Raw genomic sequence first — 23,897 nt, forward strand, 5'->3', positions numbered from 1 at the left:
TTGATCAATTTTTCCATAGAACATAATGGAATATGAATACGATATTGAAAACAATTCGATGTCGGAAAATGTACATGCATCACACCTACAGTAGTTTTTGACTCGTTTTGAACTCGAAATCGATTTCCATCACATACCTGTAAGACTGCCTCCTGTCTAGGCTATAGAACTATTATTATTGCCTAAAAATTATTTTTATATTGATTTTATTTTGTATAGTCGTAAACAAAATCGGTCACGTCTCTTTTTTCGTATTTCAACGCCATACGTAATACCGATTTGCGTATCCAAAAAGATAAATGTTATTTTTAACCCAAAAATTCATGATAAGAATGATGAATGTGTTTCTTTTCATATTTTATTGATTTAAGCTGCTGTAAAATTCAACAATTTTGGATCTAAATGGTTTTTTATAACGTAGAAAATGTAAACTACGCATACGACACGTGCATGCCTACGATTACGCCAACCGTAGTCCCAATTTACATTAGGCGAGTTTACTTGCGGCAATTGCTCTGTTCCAGAACCAACAAGAGTCTAACAATACTAGAGCAATTTATGTTAAAAATGTTCAGAAAACAAGGGACCCGTACACGCACCAATCCTCAGCACTATGAGATATGAGGAAGAAATAGAAAAACAGCTACAAAATCTATTTCATTAGAAAGTTAAATTATTATTAAAACACATTTATACTGGTCATTTATTTATTAAAAACATTAATATTTGTAACATAACATAGATTTACAGATTAATTTATCACGAATAGGGTTAATTTTGTTGCGGTTCCTTGCGTCGATGTGTTTTCATATGATGATATATACCAAGACGATTTTTAAACAATTTACCACAAAGTTCACACGCATGATTTAGTCCTGTTTCATGTGTCAATATATGAGACTTTAATGTACTTTTCGACTTAAAAGCCTTTCCACATATTTTACAGATACGATTTCGTTCTTCTTTATGGATATCCATATGATTATTAAGGCCATCTTTTGAATAGAATTGTCTTGGGCACACGGGGCATGTGTGCCGATATTCTTTTTTATGACGTCTCGTATGCAATACCAAAGCATTACTGTAACGGAATTCTTTGCCACATATTTCACAGCAATACGGTTTGACACCGGTGTGTGTACGCATATGTGTTTTTAAATCGGCATCTCGTATAAAACGTTTTCCACACTCCTTACATTCCACTGGCAAATCATCCATGTGACGACGGCAATGTTGTATATAAGGCTCCACATTGCTATAGGGCTTTCCACAAATTTTACACTTTATCGTGTTGTCACCACTATGACCGTTTAAATGTATTTTATATGTTAAAGCTTGTAAAAACTTTTTCTTACATTGCACACATTTAAATGGTGTTACATGATCTCGTAGATATTCCATATATGGTTTATATTCTGACATGTTTTCGGGATCAGCGTTTTTAATTTCCAAACGCTTTTCCTTACTACAAAACTGGTTGATGTCATAGACGTATCGTTTTAAGTCGGCTATGTCGATTTTTAATCTCATTTTTGCCTGTATAACATTTAGCATTTCCTGTAGAGCTTCATCACGTTTGTTATTGCAAACGTATTCAGCGTATTCGCTATTCCAAAGAAATGGAAATTGTTCATAAATTTTTAGAATTTGTATAATTTGAGATTTTTTAAGACTGTGACTCCCCAATTCATCGATGGTAGCATTAAATGTAGATGATGGTAAGAAGTTTAAAAGTTCAACAAACCATTCTGGTTTTGGTTTATTTTCATCACTGTTAGATGCATTCCTAGCCGCTACTCTATGCCTAGTACGCAGGTGAGTAATGATTTCACGGACTTGATCCAACGTTAATTTCATTTTATGTTTCTCTTCGAATTCCTTTGCGATCTGTTCTAGATATTCGGCTCTTTGTTTTGCCGATAGTTGTACACTAACTCTAATTTCCCATAAATTTGGTCGATTTCTATAGGAAGCTATGAATGTTGATACTTTTGCTTTGGACTTGAAAATTTCGATTAAGACATTACTTTTCTCAATTTTTTGTCTTTTCTGCAATATAAAGCAAATAGGTATTTAAAAAATGAGATATTATTTACCTATAATGTTACCCTATGTTTGTTTCTCTTAAGAATAGTTCTAAAATCCTTTGTTTCACTATCCTTAATTGGATCATCTTCGTCTTCCCCTTCTTCATCGTCTTCTTCCACCTCATATTCTTCATCCAAATCTTCTTGTATTTCTTGTTCCGTAGGGTGGTCGCTTTCAGAATTTTCCTCCTCCTCCATATGAGCATCTTCATCATTGTCAGTTAAAACAGCTGGAATATATGTGGTTTCTTCCTCAGCATCTAAGTCATTACTACATTCAATGATGAACTGTTCCCCTATCTCTGCTATGGATGCCTTTAGGAAGATAACAAGGAACATAGTAATTATTCCAATTATTATTAAACTTAACGTATTTTAGTAAAAACTACATCTAAGTTTAAATTATTCACTAATCTAATATGTACCCTTGATATGTTCCCATGACACTTTGAGATAAGTGTCATTCGATAGTTGGATTCTTTAGCTCTGTTCCTTTACGCGCAAGAATCTTCAAGTTTTACCACTTTTTACTCGAAAAGTGTTCCTTTACTTTAGACACCACATAATTCATATGGAAGCAGTTTACAACTTTTACTACTTTTGGCAGTTTTACCATTTTCAACAAGGAAAGAAACAGCTCATTTATAAAAAAATCATCGCTTCGATGTTTTATCAAAAACTTGAAACATCTACACCACAACTAATCACCCTTCTTAATACACCCTATATACACACAAACAAATGCTTACACATAGTTTTCACGAGGCATATACCACTTACCTGGTGATGTTCATCTTCTATTTCTTCTTGTTTGACGTCTAGTTCTTCCTTGAGTTCCTCCTTGTGAAGTGGTCCATCAATCCATGCATCTTCCTCATATACATCGTCCAATTCCGATTCTTCATCAATATAATGGTTTTGCCAATGTGGAATGAAAAATCGTAGCTCCGAATAAAATTTATCACAATCACTGCATTTCAATATAAATTGATCTTTGTCAGTTACTGAAGGTGATAAAAGGATTTCTCCACATTTAATATAGTCATCGAAGTCGCACATTTTGAGGGAGTTTAAGGCGCTGTTTAATTATTTTTAATATTATGTTCAGACAGATATAATTTAGTAGTTTTTCAATTTCGTCTGATACAAAGATAGGGATATGGAATTTGAATTTTGACATATCGACTTTTACAAGGACAGAACAAAACAATCAATGGAACAATAATCAAAGTAGATGCAACCGACAAGGTTGATCTAATAGCCTGTTTACATTATAGCTTGTCGGGTTAACAAATTTGTACAAACTTTTACAAAATGCTGTTCGATAACAAAATTGTAAAGTAAAGGAGAGCGAATTTGGAGAGAATTGTGAGAGAATTTTGGAGAGCTTTGGAGACTTTTGTTACTGAGAACTTACAAGTTTTTGCAAGCAAAATTTAGGTGTGTACGATAACTTTCCCAGTAATAATTACTCAGTTCCAGCAACCTCTCTCAGTGAACTTTACTCTCTCAAGCAAAAAAAATTGCAGAATGTTATCGAACAGCATTTTGCAAAAACTTGCAAGAAAATGTGTGTCTGGTTACTTGCAAGTTCTTGCTAGAAGAAATTTCTCCAGCAAAAACTTGCAAGTTCTCAATGAATAACAGAGAGTTAACAGAGACAATGTGAGTTAACAGACAACTTTCAGTAACAATTGGTACAAATTGTTGCAAACTTTTGAGTAACCAGACAGACTTAAAGTCAGCTGTTTCCGAAAATAGGTGTGTACGATAACCCAATAATTTGTACAAATTCGTACAAATTTTTGCTGAATGCTGTTCGATAACAAAATTATCCAGCAAAAGAGAGCGAGTTTGGAGAGTTTCGTGACTGAGAACTTGCAAATTTTTGCTGGGAAAATTTGTCCCGCAAAAATTTGCAAGTCTGATCAGCTGATTTGAAAAGATTTGTTTTGTTTTATTTTTTATTCTTGTTTGGCGAAAACATAAATAAACATTGAAATATCAAAAAATTAAACATTAAAAGCTGAAAAATATAAAACAAAATCATGGAAAACAAGAAATTCAAATTGATGCAAAAACTTTTCTTCTTCTTATTTTTCAAAACAGTTGATTCCTTGCAAGTTTTTACAAATTGTTGTTCGATAACTTTCTGCAATTTTTCTTGCTTGAGAGAGTAAAATTCACTGAGAGAGGTTGCTGGAATTGACTGAGTAATTTTTGCTGGGAAAGTTATCGTACACACCTAATGTATGAAATTTGTTTTTGTTTCTATTGATATTTTAAACCAAACGGAACATAAACATAAATTTTAAAATTGCAGTTTACTTATTTAATGCTTTATTCCTATCCACAACGCTTTAGAATCTAAAAAAATATGCAATTGTTAAATTTTTGTTGGTCAAAAATGTTTACATTTCGAGTTGTTTACATTGAACAGGTGATTAAAAGTCAGCTGATCAGACTTGCAAATTTTTGCGGGACAAATTTTCCCAGCAAAAATTTGCAAGTTCTCAGTCACAAAACTCTCCAAACTCGCTCTCTTTTGCCTGATAATTTTGTTATCGAACAGCATTCAGAAAAAATTTGTACGAATTTGTACACATTTTTGGGTTATTGTACAGACCTTGCAAGAATTTGCAAGTGTGATCAGCTGATTTAAATTCGAATGTTTTGTGGCTGATTTTGCAATTCTCTGACATAGTCATTTTTTGGAAAATAACTAGAAATTTCTAGTCAAATTGTCTACAAAAGGACATTAATTACAATCATGCCAAAAATACGTCAGGAACATCATTTCTTCTATCGGAATCAATAAAAAACTACTGAAAACAATAGGGAACCAATTGTTCGAACATTCTGATTACTAAAATGGCATAAAAAGCAAAAAATTTGGAAATTATTAATCGATTTTCGGTGTTGCATCATTTTCAATGCTTAGTTTAAAATAGCCCATTTTCTGTTTTCCCGAAAAATTTTAGTATAACGGTACTGTAAACGGAAAATTTTTGTATGCCATCCTAAAGACATTTTTTTACTCTACAAAATTGTTTTTTGAAATGTTAAAAAATCTTAACTCCAAGTTATCAGCGTTTACATTTTTAATTTCAGATTGCATCATTTTCAATTGCAGTCACTGTATATATGGACCATTTTTTGTGACGTTTGAACAAGCAGTGGTGTTAAATGGGATACTACTAGCTGATGCTTATGATATCGAATAGTAAAAATTGGTAAATTCCTGCAGTTCTGGATCCGACCAATTGTTCGTATTGGCCAAGGCACATTGTACCTTGGTATCGCCACTGTTCCCAATTCTAGAGCAACGAATGGATGACATTGATATCGACTTACAGGCAATCGATGCTATATCTTAAAATTTCTTATCGAACGATGAATAAAGAAAAAACCTGCAAATGATGAGAGGCACAACATCATGGGCCGAGTCATCCACAACATAACTTAGGGTGCTGCCATTTAAACACGATTTATTGACAAAGGGTCTAATGATAAAACATTGCCCCAAATAAACGTCTTCTAGCAATTTCGAAATTTTTCCTTCGTATTTTTACATTTTCTGCAGTAGAAATCTATTATGGTAAATAAAAAAAGCAGTATTTAATTTTTAAAACCATTTTCAACACCTTATTTTATTCATTGACTGGTTTATTAAATAAAAAACAAAACGCTTAAATTTGTAACATAAACACTACTTGAAATGTTAATTCTGTTTGGTTTCCTTGCGTCGATGTGTTCTCATATGATGATATATACCAATACGATTTTTAAACAATTTACCACAAAGTTCACACGGATGCTTTAAATCCGTTTCATGCGTCAACATATGGGCCCGTAATGTACTTTTCGCCTTGAAAGCCTTTCCACATATTTTGCAGATATGATTTCGTTCTTCTTTGTGAATATCCATATGATTATTAAGTCCAGTTTTTGTGTAGAACGGCCTTGAACATATTGAACAAGCGTAGGCATATTCTTTATTATGACGTCTTGTGTGCATCAATAAGCCATTACTGTGACGAAATTCTTTACCACATATTTCGCAGCAGTATGGCATGGCACCGGTATGAGTCCGCATATGTGTTCTTAAATCAGCAGCTCTTATAAAACGTTTACCACATTCCGTACATTCTATGGGCAAATCATCCATGTGACGACGACAATGTTGTAAATAAGTCCCCAAGCTGCTATAAGGCTTTCCACATATTTTACATTTTACACATCCATCACCGTCATGACTATTCACATGCATTTTAAACTTAATGGAATGAAAAAATTCTTTCTTGCACTCAATGCATTTAAAAGGTGTAACATGATCGCGTAGATATTCCATACACTGATAGTATTCGGACATATTTTTAGGGTCAACATTTCTCATTTCGAAACTTTTTTCTTTACTACAAAACTGATTGATGTCATTGATATATCTCTTTAGATCGCCTAATTCTATATTTAATTTCAAACTAGTTTTTATGACATCTAACATTTCTTGTAAAGCTTCTTGGCGTTTGTTATGGCAAACGTATTCAACTAAATCGCTATTCCATAGATTTGGAAATTGTTCATAGATTCTTAGGAGTTGTTTAATTTGAGGTTTCTTTAGATTATGGCTACCCAATTCATTGAGTGTGGCGTTAAAGGTACATGATGGCAAAAAGTTTAAAAGATCAACAAACCATTCGGCCTTGGGTTTATTTTCGCCATAATCAATTTCATTCTTAGCCGCTACTCTATGCCGAGTACGCATATGAGATATTATTTCACGTATTTGATCCAGTGTTAGTTTCGTGTTATGCTTTTCATCGAATTCTTTAGCAATTTGTTCTAGATATTGGACTCTTTGTTGTGTCGAAAGTTGCCCACTAACTCCAACATCCCATAAAATTGGTAGATTTTTATAGGAAGTTATGAATGTTAATACCTTTGTCCTGGACGTGAAAAATTCTCGTAAAGAAAACTTGTTATAGTTTTTCAATTTAACCTGTAAAAACAAAGTATATATACGTACATTAAATATTTATTTATCATGTGCACATATCCACCCATTATGTTACCTTAAATTTGTTCCTCTGAAGTTTACTCATTAAATCCTTTGAATCTTTAATTGGATCCTTTTCTTCTTCACCGCTATCGTCTTTATTGCTATCTTCAACGTCATATTCCTCAACTTCATATTCTTCATCACAATCATCTTGAATTTCTTTCTCCGAAGGGTGTTCGCTTGCAGAATTTTCCTCCTCCATATCATAATTGTCATCATTGTCAACAAACACATTTATCATCGTTGGATCATTGGAACATGGGGTTTCTTCTTTAGCACCAAATTCATTAATACATTCAGTGATATTGTTTTCTCCCAGTTCGGCTAAAGGTTTCTTTGCAAAAATAAAATTAAAATATTGAAAACCTTGGACCAGGATGAATGTTTGGACTGGATTCGATCTGAAATTTTTATCACAGGTAGGGCTTGCAGTGCTGATCACGCCAATGTATATATGATGGGCAGGAAGTCCATACTTCCCGAGATATAGGCTCCGAAAGTTCAAAAAATCTCTTGGTTTTGACGATAAGTTGGCCCATATCTCAGGAATTATGAACTTCCGCAATAAATGTTATATATATTTGTGATCAGGGTAACGAGTCCTATATGTAGAAAAAATTTGGTCCCGATCCGAGCTTAATGCTTAAACTCATCTTAAGCCGTTTAGTTTAAATCGAAATTTTTTCATATATAGCCGGCCTTCGGCCGGGGATTTAAGACTTTCTCCTATGGACAGGAACAAATCTCGGCTAACGCGAACAAAATTTTCCTTTAAATCGAAACTTTTTTATATCATCGATCCAAATCCAGTCCGTATATTCAACTTATGCCAAAACCTTAAACTAAAACGTTATGTTAATATAAACTCTATTTGGAATCAACGCGTTTCCAGACCTAATGTGGATCCTGAACAAAACAACTTTTGCTGAGAAATGTTTTTGGATCACCACCGTATGTTTTTCCAAAGGTACTCAGATTTATACACTACAGCTTATCACTCTCATCACTCTCATCAGTACACCCTATGTGTACAAAAACAAATCCTTACACATAGTTTTCACGAGGTGTTTAACTATTACCTGATGTTCATCTTCGCCGATTTCTTGTTCATGTTTGACGTTATCCTTTCCGACATATTGTCGCTTGGTTTCATCCTTGTGGTGTGTTCTATGAAGCACGTCCTCTTCTACTTCCACTTCAGACTCATTATCATTGTAATGCCTCTGCCAGTGTGGTATGAAAAGTTGTAGTTCACAATAATATCTGTCACAATCACTACATTTCAATATGAATTGTTCTTTGTCGGTTATTGAAGGTGATAATAGGATTTCTCCACATTTAATATAATCATCGTAGTCATACATTTCCATAGAGACTTTGCCGCTTTTTTAATGTGTTTGTTTTTAATATAATGTTCAGACTGCTCCAATTTTGTTTATCAATTTCAGCTGATACAAGATAGGGTTATAAAAGTCGAATTCTGGACTTTCGACTTTTATGAGAACGAATTCAGTTTACAACAACTTTGGCCAAACCTATAGATCTGGGTCTTGCGTGTGCGTTTAAAAATAAATAAAAAAACAAAATACATGTATTTTAATTTGAAATACATGTATTTTGTTTTTGTATTTTTAAACGCACACGCAACACGCAGAGCTATATGTTTGGCCCTAATGTTCATATTCAATCGGCTAGGCTGATATACATACATATCTTCGTAATTATTTTGTTTTAATATTTTTCCAGGATGTGGAACAGTGACTTTGTTTTAGTTGTTATTTAAGAATATAACTACTTCTAGATATATGTTTTAATAAAATAAACGTAGATATTGCGCGCGCAAAGTGGCGTTATCCTAATCTATTGTTGGGTATGTTCAGTGATAGATGTCTGACATACATATTTATGTATAATGTTCATCTGCCTATTTTAAAGGCTCTGCACAGTCTTCGCCGGTTTTCCGAATCCTTCATAAGAATCAGTTCTAATAGAATATCTTTTGCAGGGTTAACCTTCTTTGTGAGGATTTATTTGAAATATAAGCAATGAAATTGACATTTGAAACCCATTGGGTTTGTTAAATCCGGTTATATATAAACGTACTATTAGTCGGTTAACCTCCTTTATGGGGATTTATTTGATGTTTGCGCTATGTAATTGACATTAGAAACCCAAACCCACTGGGTTAATCCGGTTAAGTGTAACCGGGGTATGACATTTGAAACCAAGTGGTTTTATTAAATCCGGCTATATGCAACCGCATTGTAAAGGTCATTAACAATTCTGTTGTTAAACTTTATATTTTATTCAATATTCAAATTCCCCAGGTTTTTTCTAAGAGAATCGGATTCCAGTAGTGGAATTCTGTAACTCATTTTTCGATTTAGACCATGTTTATATTATAGCCTTTTTGCTGGGTTAACCTTCTCAATGAGGATTTATTTGCCGTATACGCAAAGGAATTGACATTTGAAACACATGGTTAAATCCGGATATCCATGGTACAATTATTTGGAAGGTAGGTCAGGTTCGAACAAATTGTGAAAAACAAGGCCTGGGTGTATTTGCTTATTCTGTCAGAATTGCCATAATAGCTCATTTAGACTAGCCATAAATCCTCGACTGGATTTAATAAATCCAGTACAAATCCCATTGCATTTAGATATACATTTTGGAGGATTTAAATGGCAGTCAGCTGATTTTTGTTCGTAGCACAATTACCAAGGTAGATGCATCAGCCCATCTGAACGAATTTGAAACGTCAAAAGAATTTTTTGTAAATCGAATTCATCTCAAAAAGCATACGTCAAATTATAAATTTATTGTTTAATACTGAAAATGTTAGCACATTATGCTACTAATGCTAACTAAAGAGCAAATAAAGAATTATTTTATCGTTTAGACATCACAAATATTAGTCTTGGTTGATTAAAATCAACTTTGTACATCAAAACAAATTTAATTTTTCCGCCTTGTTTACAAATTTTTACATTTTAAATTATTTTTAGTGTAGCAATTCACCGATGCATCTACCTTGTTTATTGTGCCAGCTTGCAACTTTTTGTATTTTCTAGCAACATGTTGCAAAAAACAGAGTTGTATACGAGGATTTATGCCAGATTTAAAACAAATCCACTCAGTACGAGGATTTATTTTTGTATGAGAAATCTGGTAGATTTTGGCTGGATTTAGCAAATAAAACCTGATAATGGGCTAAATCCGGCTAATGGTGTCATATCTAAATGGCATATAATGTTTTCTGCCGCGAGAAATAAGAATCAAAAACGATTGGCATTGCTGTTATCAATTCCAGTGAGTTGTGTAATCTGTAACCAAAATGTGGAACTATTAGCATATGTTTTTGGAAAATGCATTTGTTCGGGTCTTTATTGCTATACGTCTTTGAAAATCATGAAATTAGGCGTTCTTAAATCGAATTCCCCACTACAGCAATTTTATGATTTTACTCTACTATGGAAGTCGATCTAGAGACGCATAATTTCATTCAATTTTATCAATGAAATCACTCTAGTGTGGACCGGGACTTAGATAGCTTCTTCCATATTTTAACTAGAACTTTCCTTTTATCAGTGCTAATGCCATTCTTTTAATAATTTACTTTTTTAAGTTAAGTGAGCAAATGAGCTCATAGAATGACCAGTTGTGACAATATTGATTAAAAATGGGAGAAAACTGCAAAAAGTTTCAAAAAAACTAACGGTATTATTACAACATACAAAGTGAACGCAGACTTTTTGGGCCTCTAATATATGGTCTGTTCCTTTACTTCTGAAAATGGTAAAACCGGCAAAAGTAGTAAAAGTTTAAAACCGCTCCCATATGAATTGTATTGTGTCTGAAGTAAAGGAACGCTTTTCGAGTAAAAAGTGGTAAAACTTGAAGATTCTTGAACGTAAAGGAACAGAGCTATATTTATACAAAGAATGTTTGTGTACAACATCTTTATTTAAGCTTCCCGAAGCATAGGTTACGTTAACCTTTTGTGGATATTTCGCGCAAAAAATGTTGACAGCAAATGAAGACTACCACCTGAATTCGCCCGAATTCGCCTTTTGGATCACCTGGTTAAATTCGCCTTGGTATTGATTTAAAATAAATATCGAATATATTAAACAAAGAGAAATAGAGAACTAATTTTATTAAATAATTTATTTAATAAAACAACTTAAATACTAAACTTTGCATTTTTAATCGTATTGTTGTTCCTTACGTCGATGTGTTTTCATATGATGATAGATACCAAGACGATTCTTAAACAATTTACCACAAAGTTGGCATGGATGCTTTAGCTCTGTTTCATGTGTTAATTTATGGTTTTTTAAAGTACTTTTTGTCCTGTAAGCCTTTCCACATATTTTGCAGATATGCGTTCGTTCTTCTTTGTGACTATCCAAGTGATTAGTAAGTGAACTTTTTGCATAAAATTGCAAGGGACACATGGGACACTTGAAGAGATATTCTTTATTATGACGTCTTTTATGTAAGACCAAGGAATTACTATGTCTGAATTCTTGACCACATATTTCACAACAAAATGGTTTGGCACCGGTATGAGTACGCATATGTGTTCTTAAATCGGCATCTCGTATAAAACGTTTTCCACATTCCTTACATTCTGATGGTAAGTCGGACATATGACGTCGACAATGCCATATATACGGCCCAACAGTGCTGTAGGACTTTCCACAAATTTTACATTTTACAGACCCATCTCCTCCATGGCTATTTAGGTGAATTTTAAACGTTAGAGCATGTACGAACTTTTTCTTACATTCAGCGCATTTGAAAGGGGTAACATGGTCGCGTAGATATTCCATACACTTATAGTATTCAGACATATTTTTAGGGTCAACATTTCTCATTTCCAAACGTTTTTCTTTACTACAAAACTGGTTAATGTTATGGATATATCTCTTCAAGTCTTCTAAATCAATGTTTAATTTCATTTTCGTTTGTATAGTGTTTAGCATTCCTTGGAAAGCTTCATCTCGTTTGTTACTGCAAACGTATTCAACTAAATCGCTGTTCCACAGACTTGGATATTCTTCGTAGATTTTCAAAATTTGTATAATTTGAAGTTTCTTTAAGTCATGGCAACCTAGTTCATTGAGTGTGACATTAAAAGTGCACGGCAAGAAGTTTAAAAGTTCAACAAACCATTCTGGTTTTGGTTTATCTTCGCCGTAATCAGCTGCATTCATGGCGGCTACTCTATGCCTGGTGCGCATATGTGATATAATATCACGAACTTGATCCAATGTCAATTTCATTTCATGGTTCTCTTCAATTTCTTTAGCAATTTGTTCTTGACATTTGACTCTTTGTTCGGCTGAAACTTGTGCATTCACTGGAATATCCCATAAATCTGGTTGATTTTTATAAGAAGCTATGAAAGTCAATAACTTTGGTCTGGACTTGAAAAAATCGCGTACCACATCATTTTTTGTAGTTTTAAAATTAATCTGGAAAATAACAAATTTTATTTTAAATAGGTACTAGGTAAGAAATATGGTATTATCCATAATATTACCTTATATTGGTTTCTTTTAAAAGTAATTCTGAAATTCTTTGTTCCATTATCTTTTATAGGATCCTCCTCGTCACTATCATTACTATTGCTATCTTCTATCTCATATTCTTCATCACAATCTTCTTGAACTTCTTTATCGGAACTGACTTCAGTGACAGGTTCTTTCTCCTTCTCGTCCATATCAAAAACGTCATCATTGTCAGTAAACATATTTGTGTCCGGATCATAAAAAGATTGGTCATCCACATCAGCATCTAAATTATTACCACAATCATCGATGTTCTGCTCTCCTAGCTCCGTAAATGATACCTATACAAAGACATTACGTTAAAACGAATAAATATAATTTTAACATAACTAAAATTTAGATTAAAGTACCTCCTACTACTTCTGACGTTGGACAAACTTTTGTTGCCATTTGGGATTTGGTTATAATCCCAAGATATCCAGTTTTTATCACCCCCCAATGATGTTCCCTTCTATATTTCCGATACATACACCCCATAGTTTTTTGCAGAAATATCGGGTTCCATTGAGGAATACGATCAAAGGTTGGAAATGGCCGTAGAGTTGGTTCTTAAAAAAAATTACAGCGTCACGCGAGCGGCTAAAACGTATCATGTAAACAATTCAACATTGAATTCTCGGGTAAAGTTTTTGAAAAAAAAGGAGCAAAAGACGACGTCGTCAAAATCAACCTCAATAAATCAACCAAAATACAAAATAAAAAAAATGACAAAGATGATGTGTGAAGAAGATTGTATTTAAAATATTAAATAAATTTATTGAATAAAAAAATTAATTGAAAATTGTTTTATTTTGATTCTTGATAAATTCTCTTGGTAAATTCTTGGTTAAATTCCTTGGTAAATTCTTGATAAATTCCCTTGGTAAATTCTTGATAAATTCCCTTGGTAAATTTAATAGATAGCGCGTTGCCAATTCCCTTGGTTAAATTCCTTGATAAATTCTCTTGGTAAATTCTTGGTTAAATTCCTTGGTAAATTCTTGATAAATTCCCTTGGTAAATTCTTGATAAATTCCCTTGGTAAATTTAATAGATAGCGCGTTGCCAATTCCCTTGGTTAAATTCCTTGATAAATTCTCTTGGTAAATTCTTGGTTAAATTCCTTGGTAAATTCTTGATAAATTCCCTTGGTAAATTCTTGATAAATTCCCTTGGTAAATTTAATAGATAGCGCGTTGCCAATTCCCTTGGTTAAATTTCCTTGGTAAATTCTTGGTTAAATTCCTTGGTAAATTCTTGATAAATTCCCTTGGTAAATTCTTGATAAATTCCCTTGGTAAATTTAATAGATAGCGCGTTGCCAATTCCCTTGGTTAAATTTCCTTGGTAAATTCTTGATAAATTCTCTTGGTAAATTCTATGGAAAAACTTACCAGAATCATACGCCACATTAGGTACCTACCCAATACACGGCGTATGTATACGATTTTATTCACCACAAAAGGTACATACATAAATGAATGAATATACATGCAAAAACAGTTGTAAAATTAATATGAAAATCGTAGATTTGTTTTTGTTTTCCGTTCACATATGTTTTTATGAAAGGCAATCCGGAGGCACCTCGTTGTGGTTTCAGTAATGCTGTCGTGCAAATCTTACGTATGCATGGTGTACAATATGATGCCCATGATGTCTTGGAAAGTGATGAGCTGAGAGAAAGTAAGATGCAGTAGAATTAAGAGATATGTATTTGTATTCTTATTTAAGAAGGTAGTGGAATGCATTTTGCACTCGAAAATATAGAATATATAGAGTATATAGAGTACTGTATTAGGAAGAGATTTGGGAACAAATTGGTTATTCTAACCAGCTGACGGAAAAATCTGAAAATTTTACCACAGGTAGATCTTCTCGTCCTAATTACAAAATATAAAGTTCTTCCAAATTGTAATGATATCTGCGCAGTTCACCTATTTTAGAAGGATGGATGCGTCTCTTGTTTTTCAATATATAGGGATCTGTAAGATGAATTTGGACTAATGGATCGACAGACATGGCTACAGAAGGGTATGTTCAGTGATGTTATATTAGGTCTGTTCGATAAATTCGCAAGTAAAAAATACTTGCAACTACTTCTCATTTTAAATAATTTAATTAATCGAGCTTTATGACCTAAGGAGATAAGATTGAAAAATTGGGATCTAGCGAAGTCCTACACACACATCAATCGCTATGCGACGGTCGTTTCGTTAACTGGTTAGGTTAACATTCTCAGGCATATTAGATGTTGTTGTTGCTAGACAAATTTCGCCATTTGGAGCCCCTATTTATCCCAGATATGCCCAAGGCTTAATATTGACCATGATCATTTTTTACACATTATTTCTATATTTGTCTCACAAAAATTAAAATTTTTTGTACTGGGCCCTTCCGAAATGGTGTCCAGATGTATTTCTAGCTATATCATTGAGGCCAGAAATAAAAACGTTACTTTGATAAAGCTGGCATGTCACGAAAACAAGAATTTTTTATGTCCCATATATGTAGGACATTGGGAATATCTGGGTTATACATCCAAGATTGCAAATGTGTATTTGTGAATTTCAAATTGAAGCTTTTTATTTCCAAAGACGAGTCATGTGTCCCCCCTTCTCTTTTACTGAACAAATTTGTTATCGAACAGCATTTTGTAAAAGTTTGTACAAACATTTGGGTTATCGAACAGACTTATAATGACGATGAAGGGGTTTAACCCTGCGTTTACAAATGACAGGACAGTTGACTTCATGTATTGATTGTCAAAATCCCACAACTTGCCTGTGTGACGTAGGCGTCCAGACAACTGCGAAAACAGTTGTAAAATTATGAATGAAAATCACCGATTTTTTTTTGTTTTCCGTTTACATATTTTGTTTTCAGCACATTTTAATTATCATTTCAATTCTTTTTCACAAAAATGTCAAAAATTTGTCAACCCGGCTGTCTGTGAAAAACTGATGGACAGCTGAGAGACTAAGTCTTGTGCCAGACTATGAAAATTTTCATGAAAATATTTTGAGCTTTTGGGTAAGAAGGGAGAAGGGAGCTCCTTCACCTCCGCTCTCTCCTAAAAGCTAAAACATTTTCATGTGTTATTTTCCGTGTCTGGCACAAGAGATACGACAAATGTATGCATGTGTTAGTAAATCAGAGTTGTATTTGAAGACAAACTGTCTGGTGTAAACGCCTAGTTAGACTAGTTTATGCTTGGTTTACATTTACGAAATCCACTCGATTTCAACTGTCATTTCCTTTGCGTATATGTCATTGGATTTCATTTGACGATTAAGCAATGGAATTGGCAGATTGGATTTCTTACTCCCAAACAGCAGTTTTAAGAGCAAGTATAAAATACGTTTTAACCTGTAGTGGAATTCTATAACACTTAAACGGATTAACAGTGGGTTTAGATTTAAAATGTCAATTACATAGCACAAACGTCAAATAAATCCTCTCGAAGTGGGTTAACCCGGCAAAAACTCTAGTGTAACCGTACTATTACTCATAATCTAAGTAATGCTGAAAACACATCCATCGTTTTAGGAAGGTTGGGCGGCATTTCTGATAAAAGAATAAAGAAAAATTAGATCTACTTTGCCCCCGATCTTTTAGAATTGACGCCTAACTTTACTGAAACGTTGGATGTGTTTACGGCTTTATGGTGTTGTATGTTACGGCTTTGGTCATTTCAGGTGACGATATATTAGTTCCTATCACATGTATTCTTTCTGATAAGAGCGACAAATTTGAACTGGATTCGGATTGATCATAAAAAACATCGATTTAAACGAAAATGTTCGTATGGCGAGATGTGTTCTTGTCCATAGGAGAAAATCTTAAATCCGGGGATGAATGCCGCCTATATATGGAAAATGTTTGATTTAAACTAATAAAGCCCGCCCTTCCTTTTAACATAAGCTAAATGTAGACAATGAACCTTATGTTGTGATTTAAGTTTTGCCCAGCATACGGTACAGGTCTGCACGATACATTGCACAGACAAATCTACTCAACTACTCAACACAAACTTTTTGGCCTCTTGAAGCAATCATATTTTAGGGCATGGAAATTGATTCAGGTGGAACAGAAAAACGGACACTGCTACAATAACAACAACTACATAGGTATTCTATAAATAAAATCTATAATTAAAAAAACCGAAAGACTAGGGAGGTAGTGATTTCCTTTTATACGGATTAAAATAAAACACAAACAATATTTGTAATAAATATCAATTTAATATAATCTAAACTCTTAATCATAATTATATCTTCCTCTACGAAAATCTTTTTTTGTTAACTTTGCTATTGCATCATAGTCAGCATGTTGTTTACGATGTGCTCTCAATCCAGCATCTTGGGCAAATGCTTTACCACATACCAAACATTTATAACGTTTTGTGTCCGAGTGGATTTGTTGATGGCGCAGTAAGTGTTTTTTCGCCGTAAAACCTTTCCCACAAACATTGCATAGAATATCACGTATATTTAAGTGAGCCTTCACATGGGCGTTAAGGGCGTGCAAATGATTAAAGCCGTATTTACATATGTGACACTCATATCGAAACCGTTTTTCATGGCGACGTATATGGTTGTCATAACCATGTCTGGAACGAAAACTAGCTCCACATATTTCACACAAATATGGCTCCTCACCCGTATGTTCCCTAACATGCCATTCGAGTTCAGCTCGAAAGGGATAACCCTTTCCACAGACATCACAATGATAGTTGTTTATGTGCAGATGACGTTTGGCATGTACAATATATTTAACTAATTTATTAAAACGCATCTCACAGAGTGCACATTTAAAAGGTACCTGCTTGGTATGCTCCGATAAATGAATATGATAAGATTCATATTTTGCTATGATTTCATTACAATGTGAGCACTTAAATGGTCCTTGACTTTCATTTAGGAATGTTAATTCTTCATAGTATTTCGAGGATGGCACAAACTCCTTATTTTCCATTTCACATTTTAGCTGTTGTTCCTTGTCTGCGGAATATATGCGATTGATGTAGTCTATACGTCTTTGCATATCTTGTATACTAATATCAATATTGTGTTTTTCTTTTAGCTCCTGTATAATGGGTTTAAGGGCTTCCAATTTCTTGGGTTTAACCACAAAACCAATATTGTTCACCTGCCACAGGACTTCACATTTTTTATAATATTCTATGATAATTGGTATGTGAGATTCTTCCAAGGAGCTCTGTTAGAAGAACAAAGTTAGACTTTAAAAGTGAGACATTTAAGAATAGGTATGGGATAGGCTTACTTACCAATCGTCGGTACTTCTTCTTTTGATACTGAAATAAAAAATGAAAATTTAAATAAAAATCATTGAGTAACATTTTAAGAAATAGATGATTAGTTAGATTTCGAGTGTGGTTCCTTCCTTTCACATCTCGAGGACCTGCTTCGGCTGAGCTATTAGCTGACTACAGACCCCCTGACAAAAACTAATTGTTTTGACGCAAACGCTTTATGTCGCCGCTTTCAGAGCGGTCTCGACTGCGAACAAAGGTTCCGACTTGGGAACCGAATTTACAAGAATCCTGTCAACTCCTTTTCGAGAGGTGGTTGCAGATCTAATCTGCAGATTAGATTTAAATCGGACAGTGTCTGTTTTGATACTTACCCGATGTTTGATTAGAACTTCAATATTTTCTTTTAGAAATTTCATATGTTCCGTATACCAAGGCAGCTCACACTTTTCACCTTTCAATTGTTTATCATATTCTCGGGAATATTGATAACGTATATCGGTAATGCGTTTTCGTATATCTTCCCATTTCATATGCAGCTGCAACTTTTCATTGACTTCTTTGGCTATTTCTTGGAAACCATTTTGACGTATTATCTTATCGTGTGAACGATTCTTAATATCCCAGAGCACAGGTTGCTTCTCTAAAGCTGCCAAGACAGCTAGAGTTAGTTCTTTTTCATCGACTGGCGGATTGTTGTTTGTTTTTTTGGATTTTTTACGACCGACTTTGTTTTTAGCCTTTTCTTTTTCCATCTGCAAACAATAAGTTATTAAATCAGAGGTGAGAAACATTAGTTTTCATTAAAGAAATGTTCTGCCTCCAACTATATGCGACAACTCCTTGTAGTTACACTCACATTAAAATCCATATCTTGTGAATCGTCTGTATCATCTTCAGTTCCACTTTCTTTATTCTAAAGAAGAAAGGAAATAGAAAGTCCAAATTACAACAAAGAACCAAAAGCAAAGTATCTATCTCGCTATTGGTACATACCCGTGTGGGCTTCCGTTTCCTTAATTTATTTTTTGTGATTTCTGCTTTCTTTTCACTCTGATCACTTTCTGAACCCGAATCACCAGCACTATCCTCATAATCCAACTCGCAATTGAATTCATAGTTATTATCAGCATCCTCAGCATAATCTTCATCATGCTCGATGCCATCTTCACCTTTTACATTCTTGATATCCGCATCTGTGGAGCTTTTAATACTAATCGTAAGACATTTTGTTGAGGTTTCCAAAGGATCTTGATTTTCATCTTCACTTTTTGCCGTTGATGGCAGTTTCATTTTCTTATAGTCCTCATCTTCGTCTTCTTCTTCACCATTGGTAATGTCCATTAGTTCCTCTACTTTGATTTCCGGTACAAATATTTCTAAATTCTCTTTAATATCTTCTTTTGTGGGAGTTTCATTTGATACTTCATACTTTTCATCGGGTTTATTATCAGGACATTCTTCAATTATCGGATCAGTATCATCGGTGTCACAAAACTTGGAATGTTTTTCCTCCAAGTGGAGGGAGAATTTTTTTAATTGGTCACAATTTTCCTCACAAAATGCACAGCTAAAAATGTACATTTTGGTCTTTTTGTTGGTTTTCAAGCTCCACAATATTTCTCCACATTTCTTTGTTATTGCCTTTTTATTTGCACCCATTATTATTTAAAATTACAGTAGTTTTTCTCTTTTAGTAATACATAGCAGGATATGTGTTTTTCACATCCACAAAATTGTTTATATTAGTAAGTGGTATGTTCAGTGAGTGGAGTAAATAAAATCTTTTGAGATAGAACACAATGAAAATGTCTGTGCGTTTATCGTCAATAAAAGAAAAAGGAAATATTGTCATTGATTAAACAAACCCCACGTAACGAAATTAACATAACGGCGAAAAAGGAAAAAACTTACCGTTAAAAAACCTTTAACTTGCTGTTAAGTGGAAATGTTTACAAATATGTGGGGCATTTTCATAGATTAAAAATATCCCACAATAAGGACAAATGAACGTCGATATGACGGCAAATAAATCACAAATGTTCACTCGTATATACGGTTTCAATAAACGAGTTTTGTTTCTTTTACCTTTAAATGTATGAAAACAGCTGATTGTCATAGAAAGAAATCAATCAATGCACATTTATATGTATAAGGTAGATGCATGAATTACAACAACTAATAAATTTACAAAAACAACATTGTTATTGAAAATTAAATCCCAAAGAAAATATTGAATAATAGGGTCATTCTAAAAATGTTTTCAGGAAAAACATAAATACATTTTGAAAAGCCTCTAAAGTTGAAAAAATTGAATCAAAATGTGCACATTTGAACACATGTGTTCATTTATAATTATTATTTATGTTGATGAGAGTATTGTTTGCCTTATTAATAAGATTTTTGTTGTTGAGAATTGTTTGGCTGTAGGCTTTTCATAAATATAAATCCAATTTTCTGATTTTAAAGCTTTATTTTCCAAGATTTCGATTGGACTCTCCAATCATCTTCAGGGAATTGAAAGATAGTTGTGGTAACTTCTACCATAGTTGAAGAAAGCTCTTGGTAGAAGTTCCACAACTTTAGGAAGTATGCAATGGCAATGAAAGTCGTCCATAAAAATATGTCTCATTTCATTAAATTTATTTATTTTTAAGTATTAAACTAACATATTTTGACTAATGTTTTAAAACCTATGTACCATTATTCGCCATCTGTTTTGCTATTACATTATAATTGGGATGTTGTTTACGATGAGCTCTTAATCCAGTATCTTGAGCAAATGCTTTACCGCAGACTAAACATTTGAAGCGTTTTACTTCTGAATGAATGTCTAGGTGACGTGAAAGGTTATTCTTATTTGTAAATCCCTTACCGCATATCTTACATATAATGTCACGGACATTTAGGTGGACTTTAATATGGGATTCTAAACTGGGTTTATGACTATAACCTCGTTGACATATGTGACATCTATAAAGTACACGATTCTCATGACGTAGTTTGTGAGCTGTATAGCTTGCGTAAAAACGAAAACCTTGACCACACAATTCACACAAAAATGGATACGGGTTGGTGTGTTGTTTTAGATGGCGATGGTATTCGTATCTACGTATAAATTTCTTACCACACATATTACATTCATATGTTGTTGTTATTTCAAAGTGACCTGTGGCATGTTTTCTATATTGATATATGTCTCGGCTACGTACATCACAGAGTGGACATTTGAAGGGGATCTGTTCGGTATGTTTTGCCAAGTGAATTTGATACAAATCATATTTCTGAATGATTTGGTTACAATATGAACACTTAAATGGACCTTGACTTTCACTCAAAAACTGTAAATCATTATAGTATTTGCACGATGGTATAAATTTCTTATTCTCCATTTCACATTTTAGTTGCTGTTCTTTCTCAGTGGAATAAAGTCGATTAATATATTTAAAATGTTGTTTTAATCTGCCAGTGGTGAAATCAATATTATGTATTTCTTTCAATTCCTTTACAATCGATTCCAAAGCCTCTTGTCTGTGAGATTTTATTACAAAGCTAATATTGTCCACTTGCCAAAGTGCGTTGTGTTTTCTATAGTACTCAATAAACATTGATATTTCCGATTCTTTTAATGAATTCTGTAATAAAATATGTTTATGCATACATTTAAAATAAATTATCCATGTTTACTTACAATAGGAGCATACGTTTTTTTAAAGAACTGGAAGATAGAAAGGAAAATATTGGAAAATTCGCTATTTACGCAAAAGTTCTATATGTACATACCTGGTTTTTGATAAGAACTTCAATATTTTCCTTTAGAAAATGGATATGCTCATTATACCAAGGCAACTGATATTGTTCACCTTTAGATTTTTTGTCGTATTCAAGAGCAGATCCAGAACGAATATCTTTGATACGTTTACGTATATCTGCACTTCTCATATCTAGCTTAAATTGTTCATTAATCTCATTGGTTATTTCTTGAAACTCCTTTTCACGTAAATTTGCATCATGTGTTCGAGTTTTTACATCCCAAAGTATGGGCCGTTTTTGCAATGCAGCTATTATCGCCAGTGTGAGTTCCTTTTCATCTATATTACAAATGATTTTAGATCTTCTGGGTCTCCTTCGTTTAGTTTTAATGTCTTGTTGTTGTTCAACCTAATTAATATAAAAGACTATTACACACACCCTCTTTAGAAGTGAAACAAAAAATGTACCTTTTTACTGGTTAAAGATTTTTTAATTTTTCGTCTTTTGTTTTTTATACTCTTCTTTTCACCATATTCACTGTGTGAGCTTGAATCATCTGAACTGTCCTGAGTATCAGACTCACATTTGAATTCATTGTTATCATCACTCTCGGATGAAGAGTTTCTATAAGCATCACCTTCGTCATCTTCACTATTAATTTCAACTTTCATTTCTACATCTGGTGGAAACGTTTTCTTATTGGTGTCAGACCTTGTTTTAACTCCTTTCGTTGTCTCCAAAGGATCCGTGCTTTCCACTTCTAGAGGAATCAAGTTTTTTACTTTATTACAATCATTCACTTGATTTTCTTCTATTTTAATGTCTAGTAAGAGTTCTTCCATGTTCTGTTTGACATCTTCTGTTAAAATAATGTTTTTATTCTCCAGAAAATTTACATCTTCTTCAGTATTGTATGTTTGAAAAGGCGCACCTACTTCTTTTTCCTCATGTTCATTGGAATATGTTGTTACTACAGGTTCCTCAATCTTAGTAATTTCATCAAGAAAGTGTTCCATGTTCTCTTTAATATCACCAATGGATGTAGTATCTTCATTCCTCTGTGGGATTGCATCTTCATATTTATCTTCACCATCTTCTTCGCTTAACACATCATCATCAATATCTTTTAGTTTGGAATGCACTTCTTCTAAATGATGTGAAAACTTCTTTAACTGGTCACAACTCACATCGCATAAAGCACAGCTGAATATGAACATTCTGGATTTATGGGTAGACTTCAGGTTTGTAAAAATGTCTCCACATTTTATTGTGTTTATTGTTGTTTTTTTATTCGCTCCCATTTTAACAAAAATGTACTTTTTCTTAATTTTTTTTCACCCACCAAATTGTTTATTGGCGAAAGCGCATGTTCAGTGTTTGTATGTAAATCAAATCATTTACTTTTGATTAAACGTACGCCAGTACAGAATACATAGAAAACGTAAACAAAACGTCACTGAACATACTCAAAAATATTTTTTATAAGGAGTCTATCTTGCAATCTTGGATCACTGTGTGATTTGATGGTCTGTATCCTTGCATATCAGGTGGACCACACTGAATAAATTTGTGATTCTCGAGAGAAATCTGTTTTCCGTATTTATTGCAGTATACTCTTTTTATGCTTTATAACGTTGCTTATTTTGAATTTGCAAATAAACGGTTTTATCCACTTGGTTTAAAATGTCAACGCTATTGCGTATACGTAAAACTCGACTAAAAGCTCTAATGCAAACAGCGTTTCACCTTTTATAAAGTTTTCTACCGACATTTAATAAAATATACACATTATATTTGTTATGTTAACCTTGTTTAACATAATGGCCACCTTAGATTTCTTAAATGTAAACGTACTATGAGGATCGCATTGAGGGTGGCCACACCGACTATCGTTTGTTCCGCTTTGATCCTTTTCGTTTTCTTTTCTTCTGGGGTGGCAACGCCCGACCCCAAACGTCAAACTGAATGCCGCCGAATACATATTCCATTTCATTTTTAACAATTACCGGCAGCGACAACATCTCAATTTTAATATTGAGATAAAAGTTTGCAACAAAGTAGAGCGGTGCATTATTGCGCAATAATTTCATTGCTGAAAATCTGCATGTTAATTCCAATTGGGAATTAATTGTGAGGCCTTGCTGTTGATGATATCTTACAAAGGGTGA

The 23,897-nt window shown here is 33.5% G+C and overlaps 2 protein-coding genes across 2 annotated transcripts; both read right to left on the bottom strand.

Annotated features, from left to right (window-relative positions):
* Window positions 1–689: 689 nt before the first annotated feature.
* Window positions 690–3,349, bottom strand: LOC141397038 (uncharacterized). Its single transcript, XM_073972853.1, has 3 exons — window positions 2,868–3,349; window positions 2,109–2,402; window positions 690–2,049 (listed from the first exon to the last, which is right to left on the bottom strand). The coding sequence occupies exons 1-3, from the start codon at window positions 3,144–3,146 to the stop codon at window positions 772–774; spliced, it is 1,851 nt and encodes a 616-aa protein (XP_073828954.1). The 5' UTR covers window positions 3,147–3,349; the 3' UTR covers window positions 690–771.
* Window positions 3,350–5,704: 2,355 nt separating this feature from the next.
* LOC141398157 (uncharacterized) lies at window positions 5,705–23,107 on the bottom strand. The gene is made up of 14 exons (XM_073975388.1): window positions 22,197–23,107; window positions 21,760–22,137; window positions 21,668–21,694; window positions 20,673–21,611; window positions 18,973–19,488; window positions 18,836–18,892; window positions 18,351–18,731; window positions 17,992–18,018; window positions 16,974–17,921; window positions 12,698–13,006; window positions 11,356–12,629; window positions 8,226–8,529; window positions 7,160–7,480; window positions 5,705–7,086 (listed from the first exon to the last, which is right to left on the bottom strand). Exons 1-14 carry the CDS (start codon window positions 23,028–23,030, stop codon window positions 5,809–5,811), a joined length of 7,593 nt encoding a protein of 2,530 aa, XP_073831489.1. The 5' UTR covers window positions 23,031–23,107; the 3' UTR covers window positions 5,705–5,808.
* Window positions 23,108–23,897: the final 790 nt, after the last annotated feature.

The sequence above is a fragment of the Musca autumnalis genome, unplaced genomic scaffold, assembly GCF_047663935.1.
Source record: "Musca autumnalis isolate F117 unplaced genomic scaffold, ASM4766393v1 scaffold_3, whole genome shotgun sequence".
Taxonomy (NCBI): Eukaryota; Metazoa; Arthropoda; class Insecta; order Diptera; family Muscidae; genus Musca; species Musca autumnalis.

What these genes read in the sequence shown, in the direction of transcription:
- LOC141397038 (XM_073972853.1), bottom strand. Translation starts at nt 3,146, where the DNA reads ATGTGCGACTTCGATGACTATATTAAATGTGGAGAAATCCTTTTATCA. An exon ending in TAGAAGATGAACATCACCAG is followed by an intron (nt 2,403 to 2,867) that starts GTAAGTGGTATA and finishes ATCTTCCTAAAG; the next exon opens with GCATCCATAGCAGAGATAGG. An exon ending in TTAAGAGAAACAAACATAGG is followed by an intron (nt 2,050 to 2,108) that starts GTAACATTATAG and finishes TTTATATTGCAG; the next exon opens with AAAAGACAAAAAATTGAGAA.
- LOC141398157 (XM_073975388.1), bottom strand. Translation starts at nt 23,030, where the DNA reads ATGGGAGCGAATAAAAAAACAACAATAAACACAATAAAATGTGGAGAC. An exon ending in GGAAACGGAAGCCCACACGG is followed by an intron (nt 18,893 to 18,972) that starts GTATGTACCAAT and finishes TTTCTTCTTTAG; the next exon opens with AATAAAGAAAGTGGAACTGA. An exon ending in TTCAGAGGAACAAATTTAAG is followed by an intron (nt 7,087 to 7,159) that starts GTAACATAATGG and finishes TTGTTTTTACAG; the next exon opens with GTTAAATTGAAAAACTATAA.